The 13,077-nt window shown below is 38.4% G+C and overlaps 1 protein-coding gene across 1 annotated transcript; it reads right to left on the reverse strand.

Annotated features, from left to right (window-relative positions):
* Window positions 1-5,022: 5,022 nt before the first annotated feature.
* Window positions 5,023-6,610, reverse strand: prmt6 (protein arginine methyltransferase 6). The gene has a single exon (XM_041969099.1). The coding sequence runs from the start codon at window positions 6,544-6,546 to the stop codon at window positions 5,491-5,493; it is 1,056 nt and encodes a 351-aa protein (XP_041825033.1). The 5' UTR covers window positions 6,547-6,610; the 3' UTR covers window positions 5,023-5,490.
* Between the last annotated feature and the right edge of the window lie 6,467 nt (window positions 6,611-13,077).

Genomic DNA, 13,077 nt, shown 5'->3' on the forward strand with positions numbered 1-13,077 from the left:
TCTCATCTTCTACACAGAGGAACAATATCTCAAGTTTGATGGGACACAGTTAGAAATATTTATGAAATCATGAACCTCTTCACCTGAGTGAACTCTCTATTAACTATCAGATGACATGCTTTCATCTGTGTTGTCGAGGCTTTTTGACACATGGCGGCTTCCGTTGCTGCAATACATGTTTGAAAAAGTGAGGGGCTAGAATGCGGTATACGTTAGAATGTGTTACACAATTCCAGCGTTAGATGGGAGTAATTCCTACACAATGTCCGTTAAGAACAACAGTAAACTTAAATACATACCTGGATAGAAAAGTGAAAAGAAAGCTGGATGAATACAGCTAGTGCATGATATCCCTGTTTGCTTCATCTGAACATCTTAACGAAGAAACCTCCAGAGAGCTGCAGATGTTGTGATCTCTGTTCAATGACTTCTGTGCTCTGCTGCCTCCCAGTCTTGTTCGCGAGTGAAACAGTCTTGAAATCGGTTAGATTAAGCACATAGTCTATTGATTGGCTCCTAAATTGCTTTGTGATACAACACAAATAATCCCATTTCAAGTCTCAACACTTGTTTCTAATGGTCTCTGAATCATTTTAGGCAGGAATGGATCACAATTAGTTTAGAATCTACCAGCCGAGAGTGGCCACGCATGCAAGAGTGTGATTCTGACTTAACAGTGGCTGCCTGGGCTGCATTTGACATTTCCATTGTCTGGACACCTTTCTTTGTTCTGCCTTCAGGGCTTTTTTTTTTTTCTCTTATGCACCTGTGGACACTGAGGAGATATTGAGCTGATGCAGGTGCACATTAAGCCAGCAGCAAAAGAAGGATTTCATTTGAGGGGATACTATATGGATTTGCTTTTCTCCAAGAAATAAAAAGAAGTGTCTTACACAACAAAATGATAACAGTAGACTCACTATATATTCTTTATTTTACCAGAGCAAGAACCAGTTTCACTCACCCTCAGACAGCTTAGATCATGGTATTTCAAGACGTTTGAGATAAAGACAGATAGAAATTCAGATTCACTAAATTGTCTCACACTGGAAATTTGGATAAGATTTCTATTCAAACTGCATCCTAAGTAAAACAGCTACAGGGGAGGTAAAAGAAAATCATATCAACATTAAGAACAGAGAAATAAAAACATTTACTGATGTTACACAAGTTAACAAAGTCTAGAGAAGTGTTAGAACTAGAATACAGTCATAAATACATCACCTAAAAAATGGACCTAAAATGACTTTCTATGCTCTGACAAATAAATAAAAGCCACATGTAGTCCAGATTTAAGGGATTAAAGGGTAAGATCAAATAGTCAATGAAATGACCTCTTAGGGTTTACAGAGAATGATTTGAACAAGAGAAAATATCGGTTTTCTGGATCAAAATGTTCTGTTGATGTCAGAGTTCAAAAAAGAATGGACAGACTGGCTGGAGGAACTTAGACATGCACTTGTTTTAACCAAGACATGCAGAATACCGTCTCTGAACACAACATATCCAACCTTGAAGCAGATGAGCCACAGTGCCTCCTGTCAGCTAAGAACAGAAAAGTGAGGCTACAATTCAAACAGTCTCACCAAAACTGGACAACAGAAGATGGAAAAACGTTCTGATGAGTCTCCATTTCTGCTCCACATTCAGATAGTTGGCTCAGAATTTGGTGGAAACATGAAAACGTGGATCCATCCTGCCATGGATCAACAGCTCAGGCTGCTGCTGGTGTAATGGTGTGGGGGATGTTCTCTTCCCATTTTAACCACCACAGCCTACCTGAGTATTGTTGCTCACCATGTCCATCCCTTTATGACCACAGTGTAGCATCTTCTGATGGCTGCTTCCTGCAGGATAATGCACCCACCACGTCACAAAGCTCAGATCATCTCCAACTGCTTTCTAGAACATGACAATGAGTTCCCTGGACTCCAGTGACCTCCACAGTCACCAGATCTCCATCCAATAGAGAAGCTTTGGGATGTGGTGGAACGGGAGATTCTCATCATGGATGCAGCCGACAAACCTGCAGCAACTGTGTGATGCTGTCATGTCAATATGGAGCAAAACCTCTGAGGAATGTTTCAAACACCTTGTTGAATCTATGCCACCAAGAGTTAAGGCAGTTCTTAAGTTCCACTAGCAACGTGGACCTAATAAAGTGGATGCCATATCGTACATTAATATACAGAAGAATATAACTTTATCAATATTTGTCATAACAAAATAAGAAAAAAAGACAGAGGTTAAACATGTTGTCTTCACATTTATTTACAGCAGTCACAGTTTGTACATCTGGAAAAACATAACTGAGCATTACTGACCAGAAAGTTGTGGCTGAAAGGAACTGTTGGGCGGAATAATCTCCTTTCCTTCACACAATGATGCGCTCTGTGCTGAAGGATAAAATAAAGGAGTTTATTTTCTCAATACTTTTGAGAATTTGAAAGGCTCGTATGTGGGCTTCCTGCTTATTTCCATACCATTTGACTTAGTTAGGAAGGTACATAAGCAACCGTGGAACCTGGTCTAAAGTTTAGCAATGAAATAGCTCTTTTCTGTCAAAACAGAAGCTGGAAGCCATAAACCTAATATGGTGTCATGCCTAGTGGGTGGTGAGGGAATCAGCTAAAGGAAAGCTGCAGGGAATTTTTGTTTAAGGGGGACTGATGAGACGGGAGCACATCAGAAACTTAGAAACAGAACCTAAGTGTGGATTTGCACTAAAAATAAAATACAGTGTTCTGTAAGATTTATTTTTGTTTCTTGAACTGCTTCGGTGCTTTTTCTTTTCTTGTTATGGTCTTTACTTGAGGGCCACTGTACCACCAGGTTTGATACTGACTCCATCCTTGTTTCATAGAGAGATAAGCAAGTTTTAAATCTACTGAAATGACAATGGCGTTTTCCAAACCTCGTCCCTGATGGCAGCTGATACTCGAGATATAGAAAGGGGAGAGTCGAGGATCTTCTCTGTAGCTTTCTGACAAAGATAGGCTGAAGGATAGATACAATCTCCACCTATTTTAATACAGCCTGCAATGAAGAGTGACCTCAGCTTCTAACCAGGCAACCGTGAACTTCTGACACCATGAAGCCATATATACATGTCACTAGAGATAACATCTGATACCACAAGCCAATATCTCATGCAACACGTTCTACACCATCCACCAGGATGGTACGAGACAGTAAACAGCTTCTGTTTCCCTTTCATGAACGAACACTGTAATATAATATAATAATATAAAAGAAAGTGCATAATACTTGTAGATCTAGGAGTAAATACAACACATGATGCGCCTCCATTCTATGTTCAATAAGCTGTGTCCTCATCCACCGCTTCCCCTATAGTAACATGTTCATGATGAAATATGCTATTAACAATTTATTAGAACGTCTTAAATCGTGTCTACAGATTAAATTAAAGATGTATGTAATGTTAAACTAACACCAGGCGATTAATGAGGAGTTCAGAGGGGAAAATACCCAATGTCACGATGAACTGAATTCTTCTTCCCCAACCAACAAACACTGTCCTCAGTTCATGGACTTGTAGTTTTTAACTGTAGCTTATATGTTTTATAATATGAGAACATTTTAAACGAATCTGATGAACATGCCATGAAAACCAAAAATCCTGTCAGAGAGGCGGATCAGCTGAAATTTGAAGTTGAAGCGAGCTGTTTTTCATTTATTTTCATTTACTTTTCAATATGACGTTCTTAAAAAAAGAAAACAAACCAAAAGAGGTGTATATAATAAAGTTAAAAAATCATTTGAAAATCTTTTATTTTAGTGCAAAAGGAGTTTTTTAGTAGTCAAATTATTTTTTAAGACATACATTTTAAAAAATGGAAGAAAAAGACATCAATATATCCACTTTTTGAGTTTTTTTTGTGTTGCTTTTTTTCTAAAAATAAAATGTTAATAAAATTAATATTAGAAGACAATGATATAAAAAAAATTTAAAAGCATCAATTTACTTTTCTGGACCACGCTTCTTTTTTGTTTTGTGTTTTTAATGTAGTTTTTTTAAAGCATACATTTATAACAAGGTTAAAAAAAGGACAAAGTTCAATTATCTATCTACTCTTTTATAGGCTTAATCGTTGCTTTTGGATTTTTTAAAGACACACATAAAAAAAAAAAAAAAAGATTTTTTTAACATCTAATAGCTTCATTTCAGCGAAACAACCAGCAGAGTCCACAGCATCTACTTCTGTTACATAAAGGTTTAATCAACATGTCGTCCTTGCTTTGACCTGCGGGTAACACAATATTCCATAAGAAAAATACACCTACAGAAATAGCTGAACACCATTTTTTTTTTTCCTACATTACATCAAATTATGATCCCAGCCTTCAGTTAAAACATGATTTTTTTTTTTTCAGAGGTGGGCTGTAATAAAATACTTATATATTTTTACATTTTGTTTACATTTATTTTGTCATATATTTGTAAATATGCCTCTATGGCCAACTAAAAAAATATAGTTTTTATTTTAATTAATAATAAACCAATTCAATATGGGATGGTGCTCTAAAGAGCGTAAAAAAAGTGTTTCAACTTAGAGATTAATTGTGGCAAGATGCAAAGTAAGTTAATAGAATAATTAGAAAAAAATAAAACTGAACATGTGGCAGAATGATTTTCAACAGATTGTGCTACTCCTTAGTTGACTATCTGGTATTTTTTTTTTCCAACTTATGTAATTCTTATTTTCCCAGCAGCTAAAAGACAGAGGTGTAATTATTGATGGTATTATTTCATAAAGATTTACTTGAAAACTACATTTTAAAATATCAGATAAATCACTAATGATTGAATCTTTGATGACACAGAAATGACAGTATGTGCCAAAACCATCAAATCTGTGTAAGTAAGAATTACATGTCATTGTTTACTTCATGTTTCTTCAATAAATAAATGGTGTAAATTCACATGTATATGGAATATTACAGTAATAATAGAGTGGACATGTCGCTGCAGTGGGCTGTCTGAGAATATTCACATTAAGCTACTGTATAAATCTCTTTATTACTGCACACATATTTGCTTCCTATGCGAATGCAATATGTCCAACAGCACTGCAAGATTATGTATTAAAAATAGTCACTAAAAACCAACAGACACATTGGAGATGGTTGGTAGTGTCTATGAAGATAAAAGAAAAAAAATCCCAGAGATGCTGCTACAGGTGCACATTTCAGCTTCCAAGTAACTGTTTATTATGCACAGTAAACATAAAAACAACAAAAACTCCAACTTATTCACATCAAACTGTAGTAACTATGATGCTTTTGTTTGAAAGTTTCTTGGCCAATAGAAATGAGTCAAGACTCTTAAGTCATTGCATATATCTGCTGCAGCTCAGGTAAGTTTTGCAGGTGAGGCTTAATGTGATCTTGTACTTCTTAAATATGATCATGATAAACAGACATCAGTCCAAGTTCATTTTAATATGATGGTAAATTGGTTGTGTCACATTAAGGTTGAGGATCTGAGCTCCAGTCAGGGATGGAAAAAGTCTTGGATTGTCTCTTGTGCTCTCCTACAGTGAAGTCAACATGGATGCATATATGTCTGGCACTTTCCTCCGAGGGATACATGTTAATCTCTCCGGTTATCAGGGTGTCCTGCACCACTTCCATCGGAGAGTCGAGGTACAGCACCGCCTGTTTCCAGTGAGTCTCTGGTTTGAACGGGGACGTGGACAGCACGAGCGCCTGCGGTTTGTCCGGGCAGGGGAAAGTGACCGTGAAGTAAACACAGAAGGCGTTCACGGCCGCTGAGCCGAACGACTCGCACCTGAAGTGACCCTTCACCGCCCGCAGCTCCTCCGTGGTGACCGAGTAGAGGTCGAGCTCCGCGAAGCAAGCCGGGTGGGAGAGCACGTCCTCCACGGTCACCGTGTTGACCGTGATGTCAGAGTTCATGATGCATTTCCGGGCAAAATCGCACATGCATGACATGTCGACGCCATACTGGTCCTTGACGGTGTACCAGAAATGTAAACGGTCCTCCGCCACAGGGTCGCAGATGGGTGCGATGTAGAGTTCGGCTTTACTTGGAAGAATAATGCCCCCGGGTTTCAGCCACTTGTCGCGCGCGTATAGCACGGAATTGAGCATGGATTCGTGCAGAAGAGCGTAACCCATCCACTCGCTCACTATCACCTCCACCTTCTCCGGGAGGTTCACAGTCTCTACTGTTCCTCGAATGACCTCGATTCTGTCCTCCATATTGTTGTGTTTCACTATTTTCACAGCCTGTTCGGCTATCGAACAGGCCTCCACGGCGTACACTTTCTTAGCACCGGCTTGCGCACAGAACATGCTCAAAACGCCGGTGCCAGCACCCACATCCAGCACAACTTTCCCGCGAATTGATTCACTGTTTCTAAGTATCGCCATCCGGTAGGTGTTAGTTCGGACGTGGTCTGCTATCATCTCCTCGTGGATAGTCACATCGGAATAACTATCAAAATAGAGGCTGTCCTGCCTACTTTTGTCCAATTTCCTCTTTTTCCCAGCATGAGACATCTTTCCTCTGCAAAGGCTTTCTGTAACCTGGCGGTGTTTTGCTGTTACTTCCGTGTTGTCAAATCTGGGACTTGTAGTTTTCTTCACACAAATCAGCAGCAACGTACGTTACATTAAACCACAACTCCCACAATCCACAGGGACCCAAGTTGTGTTGATGGGATGCATTCACTATCACATAAAAGGTGGTACATTCGAATTTTCACGGGAAAATGTATTGAATTTAGACAGAAATTGAGCTCATCTCCACCTTTTCTTTAAGCTGCAAATTCACTCACGTTTGTCACACTATATTTTGGTGCATATCACATTGTTACACTGAGAACCACCCCCCCCCTCTACCTTATAACCATACCTTATATACCTTATATAATATTTTTCTTGCTCATGTATGTTTAGGTATTTTGTCATGACAATTTTGTTTAATATTAGACAAATTATAACTTGATTTATAATAACTTGGGGAGTGAATAATGTATGTGGAGTTCTGCCTCTTTGTCATGTGTTCACAATTCTTACATTTTGTTTAGTAATTTCTGTAATTGATCGCAATGAGTTGGCTTGAATTGATTATGTCTGTATAGTGCCTTGAGATGACTGTTGTGAATTGATGCAATACAAATAAAACTTAATTGAATTAAATATGATAACCATCAATACCTCTTTAGATTTTGTTTTGCTTGACTTTAGGAGTAAACATTTTGGGAATAAAGGGAGAGATGAACAAAGCAAAAGTGAGAAAGAAGATGGAGCCAGAGTAACTGAATAACACTCCTGAATGAATATCTGTAAAAAAAAAATATGTAAATAAAAAAATAAAAGTCACCATACCACCCAGCCCAAGCCTCAGCTAACATGCTCTTTACCACTGTCCATCACAACCAACAGGCCAGATTTACATTGAAAAGCTAGTATGACACATTCAAAGACTGTGCGGAAACTGACTGCTTTCTGCTGAGATGCAGTAGCATTGACTGTGTGCTGTTGTGGTAAGCTAATTCGGTTTTACAGTTGGCAGCAAGTTTTTTTTTTTTTGACTGAAATGCCTCTAACTTTAGACAGTATCCATCTACTCTATGTCTGAGTAAAGTGCAATAAAACAAAGAATTGCTAACACCATGCTAGCAATGCACACAGATCACCCTTAGCAACAAAATAATTTCTAAACATTAATGCTTGCATGAACATAAGGGTATAAACTTTGAGAAGCAGTTGGAAAATAAAACAAACAAACAAAATAAATGAATAAATAAATAAAAACAAAAAAACACCACGGTCCTGTTTTATTGTTTTTCTTTCTTTAATAGTAGGTGATACTGTCTGTAATTTTTTTCAGGCCTTATAAGGGCCAATAGGGCAGAAAGGGTGAAAGAAGCATGAAAGAAAATCTGTTGAAGATTCTTATGTTACTTGAGGAATCATTTCAGCACTACATGTCAGTATGCTTCAGAAAAACTTACATGGGTCATATTTAATGGCAAAGACGAGGCCTTATAAAGTCATTTTACAGACTTGTCCATAACGGTGTATTTTTGTGACTCTCCCTTTTCCAGGGTTTAACATGTTGGGATAAAGCAATGAAAGAAAAAGAACTAGAGTAGTCAACTACCTGGAGCATTTCACTCTCATTAAAACAGTCGTTTATAGTTAGTTTATATCTACTGTTTCCATCTTGCAACTGCAAAACAAAGCATGGCCATTACCATTTCTGAGCATTAACCAACGTTGCAGCAGGCAGAGCGCAGCTGCTTGAGGCTCAGCTCGCCCCCGTGGGGACTCTCTCCACTCTGTTTCAGAGATCTTTGGCAAAAGACGCTGGACAAATGAGGGGGGAAGTGTATCCCATTTCCCGAAGATGAAAACCGAGAGATGGAAGCAGTGGTGAAGTGAGTTGCTGGGTAGTGTCTTGTTTTCAAGCCAATTTGGTGTGATACAGAAAAGGGGGGGAAAAAAATTTGTTAAAACTAAGAAACAAACCAAAAACACATCATTTGTGTGTAGCAGCAGATTTAGATGCTTTTTCTAAATTAGCTTCTAGTGCTAGCTTAACGCTAGATCCTTGTGGGAAGAAATGTGCATTTAATTATTTAGTTTTTTAAAAAAGTATTAAAGAAATAATTCTACATGAACCGATATGATTTTAGCTTGAGTAATAGAAACAGCAAGCAGCAGGGGAAAATAAGCAAGGCCTTACTGGCTCAATGCTGCTTTTCCCTTCTAGATCTTTTTCCTAAATGTTTAATCAAACATAATAATAAACATGATCCATGCATGCATTGAAACCCATAAGTGAGCCAAATATCAAAGCTGCCTTAAAATTCAGACTTAGACAAAGTGGAAATAAAGCATCAGGTTGTGATTCTAAACACTTGTCTGCAGGGTTTGCAGGTGTAGGTAGAACAGGCAGACAAGCATATGTTGGTTGTCTGCTCCTCCTCTCAAGCTTAGTGCTGCAGCCAAGACCAAACTCAGCCAACAAGCACTTCCCAGGGAGATGGTTGCTGTGGATTCCCTCTATTCTCCAGGTAAGTCGGTGTATTAATGGCCAGACAAATCTGTTGCTGCTTACCTGCAGGGCCAAACATCATACACAAAAATCATACTTTAAATACAAGAGAACAAGGCACAGCTGTTAGAGAAACCAAATGATGAGGCTTTTCTCATATTTAGACACCGAACACTTAAATCCTTTGGGTACTCTCTCGAGAGTAGGGTTACGTTACTGAAAAAGAGGATATAAAAAAATCAGTCTCCAAGTTTTATGAATAAATATTGGATTTATTTATTTTGAATCCATTCAAATTGATGAATCGATTTTTTAAACCCAGCCCTATCTGGAACTATCTATTGCTTTAGACAAGCTTCTACAAGGCCAAGCAGATGGTAATCGTGGAAAACTTTGGAAGCCTATAAATTTTTGGTGTGTGGATGGGTTACAGTTGGTATTAAAACTCTTCATGGCAAATCCTGCATTGTTTCCGCTCCTCTAAGTCCACATGTTGGTGTTTTTATAGCATCATTACTGCATTTGTTTAACATAAACAAACCCTTTTTAGCCTTTTTCACTTTATTATGGCCTAGATTCTTCGAAGCAGCCATGTTGCCTTTGACAAAGATAAGTCAAGTCAAGTAAAATTTATTTATAAAGCACATTTAAAAACAGTCTCAGTTAACCAATTGCTGTATAAAGCAAAGTAGATCAAATCCCTAGGCCATCATTAAAATAAAATAAAATAAACCAAGGACACTGATTACAAGGACATTGTGGTGAATGAAGCAAAACATTAACTGAAGTTAAAATTAGCTCATCTCACATGTTGTCAACTTCCTACTTGGGAACAACAATAAAACATAGCATCTACGGCTTTTATCACTTTATGAATTTTAATTTAGTCACAACGACGCAGAAGCAAACAGAGAAGGAGCCCAACCAAATGGAGTAAAGTGACTTACAAACCTTTAACTTACACTGCAAACGTAACACATTCACAAGCTACTTTCTCAACATCTTTTTATTGGTTTGTTCAAAAGGAACCTTAAAATAACTTTGATAATATTTATGGTTTGAATGATTGGAACAGACAAAAAAAAACAAAACATTTTCTAGCGATACACACTTTGGTCTGTTGAGCCAGTTTCACCACCATTTCATGTGATGTGCACCTTGCGATGTGGCTGTGACGTCAAATGAAACCCAGCCATCGATGCCATTTGACCAAAATGTAAATAATGATGGAAAAACTAAATAATAAGTCAACTAAATCTGCTGTGGATTTCTGCTTTGATTCAGGTCCTCTTGAGCCTCATGAAAGGCTCACAAGACTCTTCTTTATGACTTCACGAGGAACCCTGAAACAACTTCAATCAGTTTCATGATTTGATTGATTAAAACAGTCAAAAATAACACAAACAAAAGGAAATCCCATTAAACTAAGAACATATTCACCACATACACTACCGTTCAAAAGTTTGGGGTCACTTTGCCATGGGATTCAATAGGGAAGTGATCCCAAACATTTGAACGGTAGTGTACATATAAGACAGTTACAAAAAAGTACAGACTTTCTTTTCGCATGCTATCTTGAACAAGACACCAGTCCATCTATTATCTAAACACACATAATATTTAAGAGGGACTCTGGGAAGCCACAGATAGATGTTATCATAAATAAATCCAGAGATAATCCTGAAAGCTAAAAAAAACTGTGGGACAAGCAGTAAAATAATTAGCTTGTCAAGCATGGCGGGACAAAAAGAAGCAAACTCGCTTTGGACAATGAGAGTTGTTTAAGAAAAAAAACAAAACAAAACAAAAAAACAGTTTTTCCCATCTTCCCTCACTCAAACTCCAAAAATAATCTTTTCTTTTCATGTGTTTTGCATATTCATACGTGTCAGCTGACATCACAGACGCATTCCACTGCGTTCGAACTCTAGCCGCCGCCATTTTGAGTGCCTGCACTGTGTATCTGAAACACACAGGTCATCGGAGATGCCGTCAAAGTGCTGTGCAGTTGGGTGTGACAAAAAGAAAGGACACCGAGATGTATCTTTTTATCGATTACTGAAGGAAAAAGAATCTTGTCAGAGATGGCTTTTAGCGATCGGGAGGGCTAACTAGACGCCGACTGCAAGTAGCCGTCTGTGCAGTGTACATTTAGTATCAGGTGAGTTTCAATGCTTGTTCACCCACCGCTTGTAATTCTAAAATAGTTAATTTAGGACCTTAACATCACTCTTACATCACGTATCAGTCTTGCTCTATAATTCGGTAGATTATTTATATTGTAGCCTCCTCCTGTGCAGTGCTAACAGCTACAGACAATTAGCTATTGTTTACATAAAGTCGATCACCAGAACACGACTTACCTTTCCTTTCAGCAAAAAGATCTTCTTGTCTTTGAGATGCCATATTTTCGAGTCAATGACCCAGCCAGTGAAATATCGATAAGCATACTTTTGAAAGCTGTCAGACTTTCTCCTGTGTACGAAGATGGGTTGTGTATGAGGTAGATATAAATGTCGTGAAAGGAAAAATCTGATAGCTTATCAGTTGATGGTAACGGTTGGAAAACTTCTGCAGTGACTCCGTAAGGATTGCATCCAATAACAGCTATTTTTTTTCGTTGTATCTTTTTAATTCTCATTGATTAAAATGAGGAATATCCATCTATACCGAACACTGAGCCTCTTTCCCTTCCGGTGTTTGGTACTCAAAATGGCGGAAGTAAAGTAGAATGCCTAAGGATGTCGCGCCCCTGAAAGGTATCTATATGTGTGTGTCCTCAATGACAAGAATGAATGTTTCTATATTATTTGTTAGTAAGAAAATGGAGAAACATTATTATAAAAAGCTGAAATAAATTGCAAGGAAAGGCGGAGGGAATAAAGTAAACATATATGAAAATGGAGGGAGAGAGATGAAGGCGAAGCTCCGTGTGAGTTCTTTGTGCTGGAAGTCCAGCGCCAGCTGATCTTTTTCTTGGCCAGCTGCTGTCAGCATGCATAGCCTCATGGGAGCTACCTGCATCCTGTCACGATTATGGGACCTGTCAGCCACTTCTGCAGCAAACACACACACAATGACACACCTTAAATACTCATATAATATCTATAAATAAGCATGCAATTTAAACTTACAAGAACTGCATGCAGGCACCACCTCAGCAGCCTTCTGCATGCACACACTGGGCATACACATAATTTGCAGAAGCAGGTTGCTATCCATTTTGATGTAATGATCACCCATTTCAGAAGAAGGCAGGCTGCTGGGCAACACATACTGAGGTGCAATGGCTTCATATTGATCCCTGTTCCCAAGGATCAATACCAGGATACTCTGATATCTCTCTTCAAGAGGAAGAGCTAGAATCTGTGAATGCCAGTGTGTCATGATACACTTTCAATCTCTTATTCAACTCCTTATTTGCCCCTTCCTTACAGCAAACATAACTTCTCATTCAAAATTCAGTTTCACGCATGGATCCATTTCGATGCCTTTTTCCCCCAAATACGTGTGGTCTTGTTTCATGCTTTGGCATCTCACTGTATGGACACTGTGCGCCAGCGCTTATCAGTGGAAAAGTTATAACAAGGGCTGGAGCTGCTTTTTTAGCCCCTTCTGTTTTCATTCACCTTGTGTGTACAGTCCACATGTCATAGACAAATCATTCCCACACCCAACACCTCTCAACAACACCTACCAATTACTTCACAAGATTAAGACCTGTCAATCAAGAGTGCCAGTAATCAACTCATTAATTACGCCTCTCTCCCCCTAGAATTGCTTCCCTCATGCTTTGTATCAGTTACATTACACTGCAATTAGATTAAATTACTAAGTACAACCTGTATATGACAGCCATTATGGCAGCAGCAGGGTGGGGGTATGCTGACTCTGTACAGGTTGCAAACTGGTAATAATGTCTTTTTGTCAATGGGTGTTATCTGATGGGACACACTGGACTTGTAAATCCCAGAATTTTGAAGAAGTCTCGCTCCTTGGAAATAAGAACAAAAGACAAATAAAAA

Source organism: Melanotaenia boesemani, chromosome 18, assembly GCF_017639745.1.
Source record: "Melanotaenia boesemani isolate fMelBoe1 chromosome 18, fMelBoe1.pri, whole genome shotgun sequence".
Classification (NCBI taxonomy): Eukaryota; Metazoa; Chordata; class Actinopteri; order Atheriniformes; family Melanotaeniidae; genus Melanotaenia; species Melanotaenia boesemani.

What these genes read in the sequence shown, in the direction of transcription:
- prmt6 (XM_041969099.1), bottom strand. Translation starts at nt 6,546, where the DNA reads ATGTCTCATGCTGGGAAAAAGAGGAAATTGGACAAAAGTAGGCAGGAC.